Consider the following 19,284-nt stretch of genomic DNA (forward strand, 5'->3'; position numbering starts at 1 on the left):
GACAAGTCTCCCTCTACAACAGCTTTCAGCAAAGAGCTCTCAAAGTAAAAGCGAAAGCACCAAGCTAACAGACCCCATCGGCAAAGGACTCTGCAATGCTGCAGAGCAGAGGAGGGATCTCTGCAGGATTCTCTCAAGCCAGTGGCCAGGCTGTCATTTACTGGACTGTTCCCACCTGGGTCTAAATGGTAGTGTGATGGCAGCAGCAGGTTTGGAGAGTTCCACTTTCCAATGAGAATGAGCAATAATGGAAAATAAAAAGAGAACTGCAAACCACCTGGCCCTTCCTGCCAATCGTAGCCACTGAGATGGAACATGGCAAGAGGGAGGAGGCACTGGCAAGTCCCCCTCAGATAGCGCTGAGCAGGGAAAAACACCCGCCAAGCTCTTTAAATGCTTCCTAAACTCCTGCAGATAGAGGCTACCACAAAATCAAAGGCAAATGCATATAATGGGAGCACAACGAGAATCAGTACACCACCTGGGACATTAAACACTGGGTGGAGGGAGCTGTAAGCCCTTGCAATGCTGGGATCTGAAATGTCTGATGTCCCCCGAGGCCTTGGGGGCTGCTGCATAAGAGAAAGGGAGCAGGGCTGCTGTGGTATGTCTGACAAGCTTGAGAGCTTGGGGTTTGCTGCACTATGAGAGAAAGGGCATGGGGGAATGTGCTGTCTCAGTAGGCAAGGGGATTGCTGTGCTGCAGCAGGGGGAGGGGTGCAAGCAAAAGTGAGCTTTTGTGTTGTGTACAGCAGGAAAGGGAATGCAGGCTATGCTGACTGATACCCCTGGAGAGCAAGAGGGTTGCTGCACTGCAGTGAAGTATGACATGTAACTGAGGGAGCAGAAGCTACCAGATCTCTGATGGCCTTGGGGAGCGAGAGAGTTGCTACAGCCAAGGGTGCCACAGAGGAGAGAAGTAATAGCTGCCCCTGTGTGGGACACTTGGGGTCTTGCTCAGGAACCTAGCCATGTGTCTGAAAGTAGACTGCACCCAATGCACCTCTTCTAGTCTCTCCCCTTTTGGAGCCCCCAGACCTCTATCCCAATTTACCTCAAACTGTAGTGGAGTATTGCAGCGACTAGCAGCCAGAGAGGGAATTGGTGAGAACATCATGCCATAACCATTGCGACTTTCCTCCTCTCCTGGCAGAGATGAGCAGGGCGTGGTGAGTTGTGGGCTCATTGAGCCAGGAGGTGGAGGTGTGACTGGAGATAGTGGCCTCAGTAACTTGGTAACATTCTGCTCCATCAGGTAGCGAGATTTCCACTTCTTCAGGGGGCTCAGCAAGTCTGTGAAACATGAACACAACTGAACTGAGAATCATGATGCACCATTATTAATACCAAACCATGAACAGTCCCCCTCCCAGCCAGAGCCCCATGAATGCTCAGCCCCTAACTGCATCCCATTAAAGGCCCCTAAAAAATGAGGAGCTCCCAAATGCAATTAAAATCCTTCTCATCCCAAAGGAATGTGGAGACATGTAACAAAGGTAACAAAACAACTAAGTTACAATAAATGACATGTGGGAAACAACATGGCCAGGTGCAGGGAGTGGTGTCAGGACAGGACTGAAACAGAAGGCGAGAGAGAGAGATATTACATGGCTTGGCACAAAGAGGTGACAAAAACAAGATGAATTCACTCTATGACTGCTGTGGATAAACCACAGCACAGCACAATTCTCACCAGCTGAGCTCCACAATGTCTCTAGAGTTTGCATAAACACAACCCCCCCGGAAAGGATCATTCCCACAAAGAGGAACCCTTGCCTCAGCCCTACCCTTCTAAATGCACTGCACCACACTTTTCAATTACTTGTAAGCTCTCTGGGGCAATGGCTAGCCTCCGCCTGGTTTTCTGTGAAGAGCACAACCTATTTTGAGATACAGAAAATAATTTGCCAAGGCAGGAAATCTGAGCCGTACACTACAGAGAAAAAAAACAATGCGACATTTCCAGATCACTACCATGTAGTGCAGGGGTCCCCAACGCAGTGTGTCCTGGGCCCCGGGAGAGCACCTGCCGAAATGCCGCAGCGGCATTTTGGCGGGGACGCCTGTTGATGCTGCTGCTTGTCGCCAAGTGATGTCACAGAGAGGCGTCGCCCCCGAATTTCGGCGGAGATGCCTCTCATTGACGTCGCTTGCCGTTGACAAGTGACATCACTGAGAGGTGTCACTCCTGAATTTCGGCGGGGACGCCTCTCGATGACGTCACTTGTCGACGGCAAGCGATGTCATCGAGAGGCGTCGCCGCCGAAATGTGCCCACCAGCCAAAAAGGTTGGGGACCAGGGACAGTGTTATCACACAGTGCCCCCAGCTCCTCTGTGCAGGGAGCAAGGGTAGGGTTCCAGTTGCCTCAATACCATTATCCCCCTTCCACATCAGTGTGCCTAGCCCAAATTGCTTCCTCACTCCCAGCCGGACTCCCTCCAACTACTGAGCTTTAGTTTACCTGGACCCCTCTGGAACTCCTCCGTGCTGCAGCTGCCTTCCCTGGCATCTTTCCCCACATACTTTTCCTGACCTGTTTATCCCTAGCATCCTCACTGCTAGGTCTTGGCCCCTACTGTTTCTGAATGAATTTTGACCTCTTTCTCAGCTCTAAAGGCCCCCAATGAGGCAAGTCTCCTCTGTTCTAAGCAGAAGAAATTTGACTCATCCTTTCTTCAGACCCAGGATCCCCATAGTGCAGTAATCGCCTTCCTGTCAGATGGTAGCCAGCGCTCACAGACAGGGACTAACAGCAGCACCTCGTCTGGGATTCTGCTTTTATGCCTAGTATTTCATTTGCCTTTTTTACCAGGCTGCCAGGTTTGCTGCTTCCTCACAATCATCTTGACCTTCAAGCTCTCTGTGTGGGGTGTGGGGTGGTGTCAGTTCTCCATTCCTAGACTCAGTCCTTGCTTCATCCTTGATTTTACTTTACACCATATTTCTGCACTTCCCCACTGCTGTGCTGTCCCTCCAAACCCTGGCATCCCTCCCTGCATCCTCCCTGTGTCCTTGTTATTATATGTGCCCCCCCAGTCTGGCCTGCAGAGTGAGAGAGAGAGATTTTCAATCCATTCACATTCAGTTCCATGATCATGATGGGTAGAGATCCTAGAACCACCCTGAAATGCTCTCTCTCAGCATTCTGTGGAGCTGTGAGTCCCTCAACCCCAGCCCTTTCTGCTCCTCTCCTTTCACTTTTCTTTCTCTGTCTCTCCTCTCCTCCTACTCCTTGCTTGGCCTTGCCATTGTCTGGGATGTCAAATCCTGTCCGTTGTTTAGACCACAGTCTCTCTCTCTGCTCTCTGTTTCCTTTCTCTGCAGTGAGACCCTCTCCCCCCCCTGTTACGCACACACGCTGCTTTGCTGCCTGAATCACCCCAGCAAAGCCAGCTCTGCCAACTGGGCTAACTGTCCTTTATAGGTCCTTTTATGATATGATCAATCAGGGAAACCCTAGAAACAAGATGCTCTCTGTTTCCTGGTGTCATGACCTTTGTAAAGTGATGCTGTTTGCCCCTTTCCAGACCTCAGGAACCTATCCTAAATTCTCTCTGTTTTTAAAAGTGTCTTTTAGAAGTTCTCTAGTTTCTTTGCTCACTTTCTTCAGGTTTTGCTCAGGGATGCATAGTATCCAGACCTAGTGTTTTGTTCACTTTAAGTGCATCTAACCTTTTAATAACCAATTCTGTTGTTATCTGTACACTGTCTAGCTCCTCGTCTGTCGTCCTTGGAAAACTGATCCCTGACTTGGGCAGATCTCCACCCTCTTCCTCTGTAAAGACAGATGCAAATTAACTATTTGACAACTCGACTACTGCTTTTCTCACAGATTAAATGCCAATGTTTTTGAGTAGCTGTTTTTTAAGCCTGTGCCTATTACCTACGTACCTGCTGACCCTTGTTAATTCTCTCAGCATACATTAAAATAGCCAGCTGTCACACATGACAGTATGACACTGTTTACCTTTGTCCTGCAGGACAAACTTTGTATCATAAAACTCTGGTGAGAGTGCTGAGAGATGCAGTATCACCACACTGTCACAGCAAAGGAGTTGGGATGCCTCAAGCTAGGATGAGCCTGTGGAAATTGGGCTGGGTGATAAAGCTATATCCCCACCTGCCACAAACCTGTACCAACATGCAACAATGCATGTTTGCAAAGCCTTTGTCTCATCCTGTGCGTCAATGCCCTTTAATGGCCCATAGCCTCCTATAAATGCATTCACCAGTCATCCCAGCACCACATTTGAGGGTTTTGGATACATACCTGCATTGTCCTTGCAGATGCTAGAAGAGCTGCTGCTCTCATTACTTTGGTATAGACATTGGGTTCTGTTCTCTTGTGGAGTAGATGAGGTCTGAGTCATCCCTTCTTCCAGGGCTTGTTTCATCCAGCGCTGCAACAGAACTAGACTACATCAACATGCAGTCCCCCAGTGCTTTACATGTACATGTGCAGGTGTACTCAAGAACTCCTAAACATTTGTAGAGCAGGGCAAATGCTTGTAGTGCTCTGCATCAACTGTATCGTGCTCCCAGGCAAAAAAATTGGTATGGTAGAATTGTTAAAGCTGGGCCCAAAGACGACTATGAATGGTTCTGAATTGCTGCTCTAGATGAGACAGGTGCTAAGGGTAATAAATCTGTATCAATAATCTAAGGGTACAACCTCATTGGAGCACAGACTTCCCAAACCCAGAGAGTGTGAAGCTAGGGAACTCTAAGCAGAGGTTTTTAAAGCAATTTAGGAAAGTATGGCTATTCAGAACTTGCCCAGAGAATATGCCTTCTGCACAAAGCCCGGCTTCATGCACAGGCGGGGAAGCACTCTGATCCCCACTCCGCTTGCTCTGGAAGACGCATCAGAACCAAGAAGAGTTTCTACTCTACCACATAGGGCGAGGAAGTGACAAGTTGACTTTAGTGCAATTCTCCCAGAAGTGTGTTTGCTGGCAAAGAGCAGCAATGAATATGCAAACCTGATAGTGTGTGAACTACAATTTAACAGGGGCTAGCCAGGAGGAGAAAAATCAAAGTGGACCCTCCTCAGGAGACTGAGCAGTGGTGGTGGGGGGAAAATATATGAAAAATCATAGCAGGGGAGAGCATAGAGTAAGAGAAGATGATTCCCCATGGATACGTGGAGAAGAGCCAATCTACATCGCCTCACCTGCCAAATTTACTGGCTTCCCCACCTGCTGCAATGCAGCTGTGTGGAAACACAAAATTCTGCAGCAAGTGACTTTTGACAGCACAAGAGCTCTTCCAACTGATTCCAGTTATTTGAAGTAATGTAAGAAGCTGGGGAGAGAAGCCAAGAAGTGCTAAGGACCACATTGGTGTGACAGTAAAGTGACAGTGAAACTAAACCCGAGAAGAAAGGGAGAGAAACACCTGAATTAAAGATAACACCAATGATTTGTCAGCATTTCAGGAACAGACAACGAAGTGCAGTTTTTACCACATTAGCATTTAATTTGATGTTTGTTTATATAGTCCCTCCTGAAGATCTCTCAGCACTTTACCAACCTATGCCTCATATCACCCTTTTGAGGGGTGTAATCCTATTTTACAGATGGGTAAACTGAGGCACAGAACAAGACTTGACTAAGGTCACTCACCAAGTCTGGAAAAACTAGAAAAAGAACCCAGATCTAGCAGACTCCCAGATCAGCAAGCCACAGGGGCATCTTTCCTTTGACAAGCCAAATGGTGAAACGTACACATTCCATGCTCACTTTTAACAATTTAAAAAGCCTTGAATCATGCTTGCTGGACAATCAGCAGATATAGCAGCTCACATGAAGTGCATCTCTGACATAAGAAGGCCTTTGAGCAGTTATGCTACCACCTTCTGTAAAAGCTAAAGCCTATAAACAGTTTTCAAGAGGATCCCTAAATGAAGTGCAGTGCAGTAATACAACACAGAGCCCACAAAGGCTTGGCTCAGCATGGTGAGGCCAGAATCTAGACAGAGAAGAGCTCAGCTACCAAACATTTCAGAGGTAACAATGCCCCATCTGATCCCTACAAGAACTTACCACTTACATTCAAGCTGGGAACAAAAATGACACAAAAATCATAAAACTTAAAAACTCTGGTTTTATGGCTCCTTTTAAGTGGTCTCCTACAGCATGTGTGAACCTCTTATGCTTAGTAATCTGCCCCACCTTGTATTTAGCTTGGACACTCTGGTTACCTTCTACAGACCTGACTAAGAGCTCAGTGAAGCTCAAAAGCTTGTCCCTTCCACCAACATAAGTTGGTCCAATACAAGGTATTACTTCACGTACCTTGTCTCTCTCATATCCTGAAACCAACATGGCTACAACAACTCTACAAACAAATATCAAACTCCTCCAGACCACTGCTTACAACACAATATCTTAATTTTATCTGCTTGGATTCATTCTAAATTTCAGCCGAGCAGAAGGACAGAGCAAATATGGTTGGATGACAGTGTTAGAGGTTCACATATATCAGGGGTGGCCAAACTTACTGACCCTTTGAGACACACACAACAATCTTCAGAAGTTCAAGAGCCAGGGCAAACCTGCTGAGGCTCAGGGCTTCAGCCCCGTGGAAGGTGCCTGCCGGGGCTTCAACCCTGCTTCTGCTGAAGCCCCAAGCTCTGGTAGGTGGCCCTGTGGGGCTGAAGCCCCTACTCCACTGCAAGGAAGAGGCTCCGAGCTCCCCACACCAGTCTGGTAGGTGGAGAATGCTGGGGGGAGGGGGGGAAGAAGGACATAAGGGGGCTCTGCGAGCCGCACTTTAACTGTAAAAGCTGCATGTAGCTTGCAAGCCGTGGTTGGCCACCCTGACATACATAATCAGAAGTGACAGAACCACTCTCCGTAGAACTGTAAACAGCAGAGGCCTCAAGGCTAATTGTATTACTCCTTACACTGACTAGGACCAGCTCATAAGAAATACAGGGATTCACTCTTGCAATCCTGTCCAACCAACTAATCCATGTAGTGGATTCAGGAACTCCTTGTGACCAAATCCAGTTCCTACGGTCTCATTAAAACAGTGGAATCCATCATACAGAATACTGACCTCTGTATCAGGTTAGGACCTGCAGCAACATTGGAAGATGAAAAATCCCACATCATGTGACTGTCCCTGGAGCTGCTCAGTCATCACCGTCCCCATCGTCACATTGGGAGAGGCGGGACTGAGTTTCAGAGGATGATCTCAGCCTTTCAGCTAGGCTGGCCCCTTACTCCACAAAGGAGGCAGTGAGAACTAACCAGGCTCCCTGCCCAGATCTCACCCACAGGCTGGCTGCTTCCAAGTCCAACTCAGCAAGAGCACGAGCCCATTCCTCTCCCTTTCCTCTGGTGCTGCCTGCTAGGCTCTAGTGCGCTGGATCTCAGAGGGGACAGGAGAGTTCTGCTCAGGTGCTGAACACATCAGGCTCTCTAACCCTTGAACTTCTCCTGAGCAATTCCTCAACGCCTCTAGACACGAGAGGAGAGGTTTCTTTCTCTGCTTCCCGTACAGCCCTGGCACACCCACTCCAAGGGGCACTCTGGCACATTCAGACCCAGACTCCAATCTCCTCCTTTGTTGCTATTTTATTTTTCTGTGAGCTCTGGGAATGGTCCACAAGGAGACTGAGAACATGCACTAACACACCATGTGCTCACTCTCAACTCTACTGACCTCTTACTCTACAGCAGTGTTTCTCAACCTTTTTGATTCCAGGGACTGGCTTGCTGCCATTCTAAACTGTGTCAGGGAAATCTCAGGGACTGGCAAAGAGGTTGCCATGGACCAGTTGTTGAGAAACACTGTGCTAGAGTATGCAGAAATATGCTGGGCAGGGCTAACTCATTGTGACTGCATAGCGACAAGCTTGACATGACAAGCCTTTACAAGCGTGTGTTGATGATAATATAAGGTGGGCATTGAAGCCCTGACAGAAGAGGAAGTGAGCAGACATACCTTTTTACAGGAGCTGAATATCCCATCCAGCTGAAGAGGCCTTCGACGTCTCTCAGGGATGAAAGGTGAGCCAAAGCGGATGTAGTGTTTGGGTGTGGTACAAATCAGTGGGGAGTGGATAAGACCTGGCAACATGTTGAGGGTTGTTGCCAAAACAGTGGGATCTGTGGTAATACGTAAAGGACACTCGATGGGGCATTCCTGCTTTTCTGCCTTGTCATTCAGCCATTCTGTAACTAGATACTGAAGAAGAGAGCAATTATGAATACAGCAGGAGCAGGCAAAGAATGAAAGCAATAAAACAGAGTATGTAAGGGCATACTGCCCAAGACGCCACCACACCAAGAGCTCAGTTATGTTTTGCAGAAAATGCACAGGGGTGAGGCACCTGATATATCTCATCACAGAGAGCAGCAATGTCCTGAAGGAAACACACTGGAGAAGAACTGTTAGCACTGTGCATCAGATTCACTGCAAGTCTTCCAGAGACTCCTTTTGCATGACCCAACCTTCTCCCCAGGGGCCTGGCAGAGCCCACCCCCTCCCATGTTTGATGAAGACTCTCATGACACTTACCTTTTTAGTTTTGGGGTACTTTACTGTGGCTCGGTTAGACTGGGATCCTGCAGCCAGCATCACAGTTGGGTCAGACCCCATCAACTGCCTACTTTCTCCTGGACCCTCTATGCTGCTGACATCTGTGGCAGTTACTGTGCTGATGCTGCTTCCCTCCTCTGGGACAGCCTGGGAGAACTCGGTCTGCTGGGAAATGGCCTGCTTCTGCCGTCTCAATCTCTGTGCTGAACTGGTCCGATATCGAGAAAAACGGCTTTTGGGTCGGGGCCTGGAGGGTTTGGCTGGAGCTGGCTTAGTGATGGTCTTTTCTGGAATTGCATCCTACAATGCAAACCACATCATCAGTCTGAGAATTTCTAAGGTTCTCCCCTCGTCTCCTTTATTCTGCACATGGGAGTTAGGAATGACAGTTACTATCTGGCACTGTCTAGCTAGCTTTGTCACACTGGACCCCATTGATGCTGGGCTCTGAGAGGGCAGGGCTGGGAATGGCTTTGTGAATCCTCTTGAAGGGCTGGACACATTTGTGCCTCAGTTTTATTGCTTTTTCTCCCCTTTGCATCTCCACTCTGGAGTCTGGAAAAGGGACCGACTGGCACACTCAAGAGTGGTCTCGGCTTCAACAAGACACATATCAGAAAGCAGCAGCATGAGACTCACCCCCTGTCTGAAAGTAACTGTTGCCATTCCTGAGCACTGATAGCTCTGATTCAGTCCCAGACAATGATCTGTCCACAGCCCCACCACCACCGGACAGTTGGCAATGGGAATTCAGATCCAGCATGGACTTATTAACTGAAACGGAGCAAATACCTTTCTCCATGGCTCCAGTGTCAGCAGCCAGCTGGAGAGCATATCAGTGCACTAAAAGATCCAGACCCTTGGCCATTAGATATTAACCCTTGCAAGGCACCAAAGGGGATGTGTTGAACTCGCCTTGGTGTAAGCTACGCAACAGCCCTACCTCCAACTTACTACTGTCTGTGTGGACCTCCGTGTGTTCACCCCAACATTGCTGCTGCTGTTAGGAGTGCTTGGAGCAGCCCCACTTAAAGCTGAACTGCTGTCTTCAGTTTCAGGAGTCTCCATTTTCACCTCCTCCAACTCAGAAGTCTCAGGGTTAACGATGAATTCAGCATCTGTGCTGCTCTGATCTGATGGCTGCTCTCGTCTTCTCTTTCTCTTCTCCAAGTTTTCAAACATGTGCATGATGGCTTCTACCTTCCTCTCCTCCCGGGACTAGCATACACAAGAATATGTCCAGGTCAGCAATACCAGGCAAGCAAAAGGACAGGAAGAGGTAGGAAAGAGATCAGGAGTACAGTGTGGGGGAGAGGCCCTGGACAGCATATGGTCCACAAAGGTGATGGTGCAGAAGAGGGCTGGGAGGGGATTATGGATTCATGGAGAACTGGAATGCCTCATAATGAAAGGAGACTGCTTGAATCAGACTGTCTCAACTTAAACCAGTAAGGGACCAGCCTCCTGGCATTAGAACAGGCAGACTTGTTTGGAGAGGAGGGGACCTTTTAAGTAACTCAAACAACCTAGCACGCACCTCCAACATGAACAACAGAAGTCAGACATTTTACTATTGCCTCAGTTAGTATCAGTGAGGCATTTGAGTGCAGAAACCTTAGCATATGAGAGTTGCTGATGGGGCATCCTTCATGAAGGGCCTTCAACTTTTGAATTCACTGCTTCCCACCCTGCTTGGTTCGACATACCCTGAATCTGTTGATTTTCTGGGCATGCTGTAAATCTCATCTGTTCATTGATGCATAGACTAAGGCCAGAAGGACCATTGTGATCATTTAGTCCAGTGGTGGGCAACCTGCGGCCCATCAGGGTAATCTGATTGTGGGCCGTGAGACATTTCATTGACGTTGACCGTCCACAGCTCCCAGTGGCCGTGGTTCACTGTTCCTGGCCAATGGGAGCTGCAGGAAGCAGTGGCCAGCACATCCCTGCGGCCTGCCACTTCTCGCAACTCCCATTGGCCGGGAATGGCAAACCACGGTCACTAGGAGCTGCGCCTGTGGATGGTCAACGTCAGCAAAATGTCTCATGGCCCGCAATCAGATTACCCTGATGGGCTGCATGCGGCCCGTAGGTTGCCCACCACTGATCTAGTCTGACTTCCTGCATAACACAGGCCAGAGAACTTCCCCAGAGTAATTCCTACAGCAGAGCTTTTAGAAAAACATCCAATTTTGATTTTAAAAAATCACTGATGGAGAATCCATCAGAACCCTTGGTAAATTATTCCGATGGATAAGTATTCTCACAATTAAAAATTTACACCTTCTTGGAAATTTGACTTTGTCTAACTTCAATGTCCAGCCATTGGATCATGTTACACCTGTCTCTGCTAGAGTGAAAAAAACATCATCATATATCTGTTCCCTATGTTGGTCCTTACAGACTAATTAAGTCACTCTTTAATCTTCACTTTGTTTAGCTAAATAGATTAAGCTCCCTGAGTCTATCACCATACAGAATGTTTTCTAATCCTTCAGAGAGACAAGTTGGGTGAGGTAATACCTTTTATTGGACCAACTTCTGTAGATGACAGATACAAGCTTTCGAACTTATCAATCATTCTCATGGCTCTCCTCTGAACTCTCTCCCATTTATACATCCAGGATTCCAGCAGCAGTCGCACCAGTGCCTAATACAGAGGTAAAATAACCTCTCGACTCCTACTCGAGAATCCACTGGTTATGCATCCCAGGATCACATTAGCTCTTTTGGCCACAGCTTCTTACTGGGAGCTCATGTTCAGTTGACTATCCACTACGACACCCAAATCTTTTTCAGTCACTGCTTGTCAGGAGAGAATCCCCAATTATAGACTCATAGACTTTAAGGCCAGAAAGGACCATCAGGATCATCCAGTTTGATCTCCTGCACATTACGGGCCACACAAACTCACCCACCCACTCCTGTGACAGACCCTTAACCTCTGTCTGAGTTACTGAAGTCCTCAAACCATGATTTAAAGATTTCAAGTTACAGAGACACTAGTTTAAACCTGCAAGTTACCAGTGCCCTATGCTGCAGAGGAAGGTGAGCCCCCGATCCAAGGTCTCTGCCAGTCTGACTTGGGAGAAAATTCCTTCCCGAACCCCAAAATCACAATCAGTTAGACCCTGAGCATGTGGGCAAGACCCAGCAGCCAGACACTCTGTAGTAACTCAGGGCCCTCCCCATCTTGTGTTCCATCACCGGCCACTGGAGATATTTGCTGCTAGCAGTTGTAGATCGGCTACATGCTGTTGTAGGCAGTCCCATCACACCATCCCCTCCATAAACTTATCAAGCTCAGTCTTGAAGCCAGTTAGATTTTTTGCCCCCACTGCTCCCCTTGGAAGGCTGTTCCAGAACGTCACTCCTCTGATGGTTAGAAACCTTCATCTAAGTTCAAGCCTAAACTTGTTGATGGCCAGTTTCTATCCATTTGTTCCAATGTCCACAGTGCTGCTTAACTTAGAAAACTCCCCTCCATCCCTGGCATTTATCCCTCTGATGTATTTAGAGAGACCGATCATATCTCCCCTCAGCCTTTTTTGGGGTAGGCTAAAGAAGTCAAGCTCTTTGAATCTCCTCTCATACGGCAGGTTTTCTATTCTTTGGATGATCCTAGTAGCTCTTCTCTGCACCTGTTCCAGTTTGAATTAATCTTTGTTAAACATGGGAAACCAGAATTTCATATAGTATTCCAGGTGAGGTCTCACCAGTGCCTTGTATAATGGTACTAACACTTCCCTGTCTCTACTGGAAATACCTTGCCTGATGCATCCTAGGCCTACATTAACCTTTTTTTGCAGCCATATCACATTGACAGCTCATAGTCATTCTGTGATCAACCAATATACCCAGGTCTTTCTCCTCTTCTGTCACTTCCAACTGATAAGCCCCCAGTTTATAGCAACAAATTCTTGTTATTAGTCCCTAAATGCATAAGGACATAAGAACAGCCATACTGGGTCAGATCAAAGGTCCATCTAGCCCAGTATCCTGTCTACCAACAGTGGCCAATACCAGGTGTCCCAGAGGGAGTGAACCTAACAGGCAATGATCAAGTGATCTCTCTCTTGCCATCCATCTCCACCCTCTGACAAACAGAGGCTAGGGACACCATTCCTTACCCATCCTGGCTAATAGCCATTTATGGACTTAACCACCATGAATTTAACCAGTTCTCTTTTAAACGCTGTTATAGTCAATGACCTTGCACTTTGCACTATTCAATTTCATCCCTTTTCTATTACTCCACTTTTCAAGGTCATCCAGATCTTCTATGGTCTTCCTCTGCATTGGTAGTATCTCTCAACTTTGTGTCATCCTCAAATTTTATTAGCACATTCCCACTTTTTGTGCCAAGTTTATTTATAAAAATGCTAAGTAAGATAGGTCCCAAGACTGATCTCTGAGGAACTCCACCAGTAACCTTCCTCCAGCCTGACAGTTCACCTTTCAGTATGACCCGTTGTAGTCTCCCCTTTAACCAGTTCCTTATTCATCTTTCAATTCTCATATTATTTCCCATCTTCTCCAATTTAATAATTCCCCATGTGAAACTGTACCAAATGCCTTATTGAATCGAGGTAAATTAAATCTACTGCATTTCCTTTGTTTAAAAGATCAGTTATCTTCTCAAAGAAGGAGATCAGGTTGGTCTGGCATGATCTATCTTTTGTAAAACCATGTTGTATTTATCCCAATTACTTTATGTCCTTAACTACTGTTTCCTTCAAAATTTGTTCGAAGACCTTGCATACAATTGAGGTCAAACTAACAGGCCTGTAGTTTCCTGGATCACTTTTTTTCTTTCTTAATAGGTACTTCCAAGAGGTAGCTTTCCTTGCTGATCCATCTGGTCTTTCCTTCCTTGTAGGCTTTCTGCTTTCTCTTAATCACCTGTAGAGATGCTTGTTCATCCAGATTGGTCTGCAACCCTTCCCTACAATTTTTCCCCCCTTGCTTGGGATACAGGCTTCAGATAGTTTCTGCAACATTGACAAAGTAATCCCAAGTCTCCCCCACATTCAGATCCTGAAGTTCTTCAGTTGAGTCCATCTCCCTAATTAATTCCCTTAATTTTTTTTGAAGTTTACCCTTTTGAAATCAGGGGGATGCCACTTGCAGATCTATTTTTGTTTATCCTTCCATTTAGTTTAAACTGAATTAGCTCATGAACACTCGAACTAAGGTTGTCCCCTACAACCTTGTATGAGGGCCTCACTACTCATCACACCAATGTAAAATGGCATAATCTCTTTTGGGTTCAGCGACTATTTAGTGATTAAATCTATTAGCCATCATATCCAGGAAAATCTAGTTATTAGTAGCACTTATCCTTCAATCCTTCAATCTCTATCTGGGAAGTTAAAATCTCCCATAATCACATAATTCCCAGTAGTATTTATTTCATTAAAAACTTTAAAGACGTCTCAAATTGGATCCTGGGGGTCTGTAGCAGACCCCAAGCACTATCCAAGGGGAACCTCTGGTATCTTTCTTCCCCAAAGTGATTTTGACCCAAGCAGACTCCATTTTATCCTTTCCTGAACAGCACAATACCCTTCAACCCCTGTATTCCAGTCATGACTACTATTTCACCACATTTCTGGTTATCCCTATAGTATCTGTTTTCGCTTCCTGCACCAGTAGTTCTAGTCCTCCATTTTGTTACCCAGGCTCCTTGCATTGGTATACAATTTAGTTGTTTCTGCTTGGCTTTGCCCACATTCTTCACCCAACTGGGTAGTCATTCTACTGCCAGTATCGCCTACCTGTCCGTTAGTGCCAATGAAGCTATCTTTCCTCTTAATGTCCATTCTCTTACTCACTGTTTTTTCTTTTCTCCATTACTATAGTCTCTCTCTTTTCCTCTGGTCAATATTAGAATCAGGTGCGGAGATTACTTGAGCATCTCCCAATCATCTCCCTGGAGTTCCTTATTTAAAATTCTTTTAATCAGTTGCGCCAACCTCCACCTCAGAAGTCTATTTCCCTCCCTATTCAGGGGGAGTCCATCCATTGAGAACACTCTTCTGTCCACGAATGCCTCCCAGTGGACAAACATCCCAAAGCCCTTATTATAGCACCACTGCCTGAGCCATCTATTGATCATCATAATCCTGTCTTGCCTTCGTTCTCCTCCTCTAGAGAGAGACAGAATCCCACTGAAGGTCACCTGAGCCTCCATTTCTTTAAGTATCTTCCCCAGTCTGGTAAAATCTCCTTTGATATGTTCTAGCGATAATCTAGCAGTATCGTTTGTTCCCATGCGAAGGACAATCAGTGGATTCTTTCTTGATTCCATTAGGATTCTCTTCAGCCTCACTTCCATATCCTGTATCTTATCTCCTGGCAGACAGCACACCCCTCTGTTTTCCAGATCAGGTGACCGGCCTGGTGACTCTTCTTAGTAGGGAGTCACCAATCACATAGACCTGCCTCTTCCTGGTGTTGGTGTGATTCTCCAGCCTTCCTCTCCTGTTCTTTCTGATTGCAAGTCCTCTTGTCTTTTGTTCTCTTTTGCAATCTTCTGAGAGTTATCCTGTATACTCCTGGGGCACCAAACTCTGGCTATCACTATTGACTCTTTCCCTCTTCTTATAGGAACAGCCGTTATTCTCTTTTTCCTTGCCCTCCCACTTTCTGTTACGCCTGATGCGTCTCTTCTCCATTTTCCAACTCAGCAAACATATTCCTGAGCTCTAGTTCTTCTTCACTAGCTGGTCTTTTCCTCTGCCGGTTCTGGTAGTCACATGTTTCCACTGGCCATTTTCCTCACCCAGCAGCCTACTCTCACAGTTCTCCAGTCCAGCTTGCATCTGCGAGTCTTGACATTTCCCTTCAACCTCGTTTTGCCTTCTCTCCATCATCTGCTTGAATCCCCTACGAAACTCAACCCTAGTTTCAATCCTGTGAATATGACCTACATTCTCTATTCCTACATGCATGCATTTACATTTAGCTGGATTAAAACACATAGTGTTTGCTTGCATTCAGTTTACAAAGTGACCCAGAACACCCTGAGTCAGTGACCTGTCCTCTTCATTATTTACCACTCCCCCAATTCTTGTGTCATCTGAAAACTTTACAAATGATGATTTTATGTTTTCTTCCAAGTCACTGACAAAAATGTTAGTAAGAGTCGGGATAAGAACTGATCCCTGCAGAACCCTCCTGGAAACAAACCCAATCTGTTGAGGCAGGCATTTCGGAGAAGGCTAAAGCACTTTTGGGGAACAGGAGAGGTGGGAGATTTTGACTTGATATAAGTGTTGGTTGGTGGTAAATACAAGGGGGAATGGAGTATGTACTGCTGTTATTTTCATTGCACTTTCAATTAATGTCAATGACACATCTCAGGATAGACATCCTCTTGAAGTACATACATTAAAAAAACTAGTTCTTAGTTATACAGAAAACTACCATCCAGAAAACCAAAAGAAGGCACAATAGACTACAAATCTTTGGGAAAAATGCAAGGATTGTAGTGTTGGTTCAAGGGTCTCCTCAAAGATCTGAGTATATACAGCAAGTAACCACACCAGAAAACCATACCAGCTAGGGTTGCAAGGAAAAGGGCAGTAAAAGAGCAAATGGACTGTGTGTTGCCAAAAATCTAAGCAGACTAAGAAGGACTTTTACAACCATGTGTGCGCAAAACAAGGATCACTAATAAAAGATATGGGGAAAGACATGCCTCTTAGGGCATTAGCTAGTAACCTTGCAGAAAAGTTGGAGGAAATTCAAAAAAAGCAAAATGATCAGGGACCTGGAGGGATTGATATATGGGTGTGATGAAAGATTAAAACAGCTAAGTATATATAAGCTTGGCTAGGCTACAAAGGAGGGAGGGAGGAGGAGGAAGGAGGCATAGGGACATGATAGTAACCTAACAATATTTACTTTGAAGTGTTTGGACACCAGGGAGTAAGGAGAAATTATTTAGTGACCAAGAAAGGAGCTAGGACTAACTGAATGAAACCAAGAAAGGAAAAACATTCTTACCAATTGGATGTTGTACCTGTGGCACAGTCCCCCAAAGCAAATGGTGGTTGCTAGATTTTCTCCATCTCTAGCTTGTTGGAGCCTAACCAGCTGTGTACAGACACCCTCGGATGTGAAATCTGCCTGGTTCACCCTTCCTGACAAAAGTCAGTGATTTCTGAATATTTGGAATCATGTCACGAAACAACAGAAACAACCAATCTGCCCTGCGTGACCTGCTCCATCCTATACAGCTGCCACGAAAAACAAAACTACGGATCAGAGTAGAAGAGGTACTCACCCGTCTGCTGTGAACCAGGGCTCCCTGCTCATCCACAGCCTCCTCTCTCTCCCCCTCCTCTTGCTTCTCTTCTTTATCTGCAGCCTGAAGAGAGCAGAGAGAAGCCAGGACTCAGAACAGTCACCATTGCAAAATGAAAATATAGAGCAGTTGGAAAATTACCAGGATTAGTTTTGGTATCTCACTAGAGTGAAACTTAAGAAAGAGCTGTTGCAGTTCTGGTTCTAGAGATATCAGCGCCCTGAAGGACCAAATTCCTCCACAGTGAATGACCAAACACCTGGCATTATAAAGTGTCAAATTTTACCTCATTGTCACTGGCTGCAGCAGGTCCCTCTGGAACATCCTCCACCTGCTGGTTGCTGTTCTCATCTGATGCAATGCCCTGCTGTTCCAATTCTAGTTCCTTCCGACGGGCTTTCCGACGCCTTGTTTCTGCCCCCATCATCAGTGTGCCTAGAACAGGTGGAGGGAGGTGTTCTGCAGCATTTGGGTTCCGTTTCTGTACGGGGCAATTCCTGTTCCCTTTGTGACATGCACAGTCCACTTTATAGTTGCTGGTCCAAAACACAAACATATCTGTGTCACTCCTCATTTCTCAGCCCTCCTACAGAGACATTCAATGCATCTGCTACTACAGATCTTGCCAGGTGCCAAAGCAAGGAGAGCCTGCTACCTTCCAGCCTCTATCACAGAAGAGACCAGTAGAACTGGGCAGAATAAATACATGAAAATACAATTCAGCAGATAATGGAGCAAAATGTAAGAAAAGAGGAAGGGGCTGGAGGAGGAGGATGTGTGTGCCAGATCAGTGCAGGCTGGTGAGATGAGGGACTCACCAGATGCTGTACTCATAGTCAAAGGCGATGGTGACCTCTGTGTCCTTGGCAATGGTGGCGAGCGCATAGATACACAAGTGGATCATTCCATCAGCAATCACATGACGGACCTTCACAAACAAAGCAAACAGAAACTGACACCCCAAGAGCGAGATGTTCCTCACTCCAAAAGGGGCAGTCTCCTACCAGGAAGGGAGTTCCTGCGTGGTATGCTAAAATTACCCTCTCAATTCGCCCAAGAAAAAAGCCTGCTTTGCTGCCCTTCCCTATCCTTTACTTTTTGTCCTATCCTGGATCACTCCCATGCCCTGACCAGAGGAAACCTACAAGTCTTCCCTTCTCTAGCTCTCTTAGGCCTTCGGGAGAAAGGCCCTGTGCTCCCCAACCTCTTCCCTCCCTGTCCCCCCCCATCTTCAGCCTACAGGCAGCCAAATGGGAAAAATCTGTACAACACTTTGCTGGATTATCAAGTTCTCTCCCTTTTCTTTACTGACATTACTTGTGGCCACTGCATTTTATTCAGGGCTTGAATGCCTGTGAAAAGGGCTATACTAAAAACCTGTGCACTGCTGGCCTGTGTTTCAACCGAAGGGGGAGCAGGAAGTTTACCTCTGCATTTGGTGTACAGGAACGCCTGATGAACCTGGCGTCGTTGCCAAAGGTGCGGGCATCCACACACATCTCAACACCGTTGAACTTAGAGTAGAACAGCACAAAGGGGTATGGCCTAGGGAAGTAACAAACTCTTGTAGTCCCCTCAGACTCAATTCCCACCACCAATATAACAGCCACTCCTCACTCAACAGGAATATGGGAAGCAGCTCTTCCTTTGCTTATTTCACTCAGGCAGTTCATGCAGCTCCTAACTCAGAATACAACAGATCTACCCCAAAAAGAGAAGAGATTTGTATTCCATAAATGGAAAAACACATAAGAATATAAGAATGGCCATACTGAGTCAGACCAATGGTCCATCTAGCCCAGTATTCTGGCTTCCAGCAGAGACCAGTGCCAGATACTTCAGAGGGAGTAAGCAGAAAATGGCAATTTTATCGAGTGATCCATCCACTATTGTCCAGTTCCAGCTTCTGGCAGACAGTGGTTATGGGACACCCGGACCATGGGCTCTGGTTCCTGATCATCTTGGCTAATAGGCATTGATGGATCTATCCTCCATGAACTTATCAAATTCTTTTTTATACTTTTAGAATTCACAACATCCCCTGGCAATGAGTGCCACAAGATGACTGTGCACTGTGTGAAGAAGTACTTCCTTATATTGGTCTTAAACTTGCTGCATATTAATTGCCTCGGGTGATCACTGCTTTGTGTGCTATGTGAAGGGGTAAATGACATTTCCTTATTCATTTTCTCCACACCAGTCCCGATTTTATAGACCTCTATCATATCCCCCCTCAGTCATCTCTTTTATAAGATGAACAGTCCGTCTTTTTTACTCTCCTCATATGGAAGCTGTTCCATACTCCTAATCGTTTCTTGCCTCCCCATCTGTACTTTCCCAATTCTAATATATCTTTTTTGAGATGGGGGCAACCAGAACTGCACAAGTATTCAAGGTATGGGCGTAACATGGATTTATATG

The 19,284-nt window shown here is 46.3% G+C and overlaps 1 protein-coding gene across 6 annotated transcripts in view; it reads right to left on the minus strand.

Moving 5' to 3' along the window:
* Positions 1 to 19,284, minus strand: part of SETD5 (SET domain containing 5) — a 163,560-nt gene that overhangs the window by 45,478 nt on the left and 98,798 nt on the right. For 4 of the 6 annotated variants that reach the window (XR_005583051.1, XM_039482460.1, XM_039482459.1 and 1 more), the window contains exons 10-18: positions 18,291 to 18,408; positions 17,682 to 17,791; positions 17,150 to 17,399; positions 16,843 to 16,926; positions 9,507 to 9,770; positions 8,532 to 8,852; positions 7,956 to 8,198; positions 4,273 to 4,402; positions 1,055 to 1,293 (exon numbers count right to left, since the gene is read on the minus strand). Coding sequence is in view for 4 of the 6 variants with exons in the window: in XM_039482460.1 (XP_039338394.1) it covers positions 1,055 to 1,293; positions 4,273 to 4,402; positions 7,956 to 8,198; positions 8,532 to 8,852; positions 9,507 to 9,770; positions 16,843 to 16,926; positions 17,150 to 17,399; positions 17,682 to 17,791; positions 18,291 to 18,408 (1,759 nt within the window). In the remaining 2 variants the exon portion in view is untranslated. Of the gene's footprint in view, positions 1 to 1,054; positions 1,294 to 3,674; positions 3,778 to 4,272; positions 4,403 to 7,955; positions 8,199 to 8,531; positions 8,853 to 9,506; positions 9,771 to 16,842; positions 16,927 to 17,149; positions 17,400 to 17,681; positions 17,792 to 18,290; positions 18,409 to 19,284 lie in introns of all 6 variants that reach the window. The other 2 variants (XR_005583052.1, XM_039482461.1) reach the window with 1 other exon arrangement.

This window comes from Mauremys reevesii, linkage group 7 (genome assembly GCF_016161935.1).
Source record: "Mauremys reevesii isolate NIE-2019 linkage group 7, ASM1616193v1, whole genome shotgun sequence".
In the NCBI taxonomy this organism is placed as follows: Eukaryota; Metazoa; Chordata; order Testudines; family Geoemydidae; genus Mauremys; species Mauremys reevesii.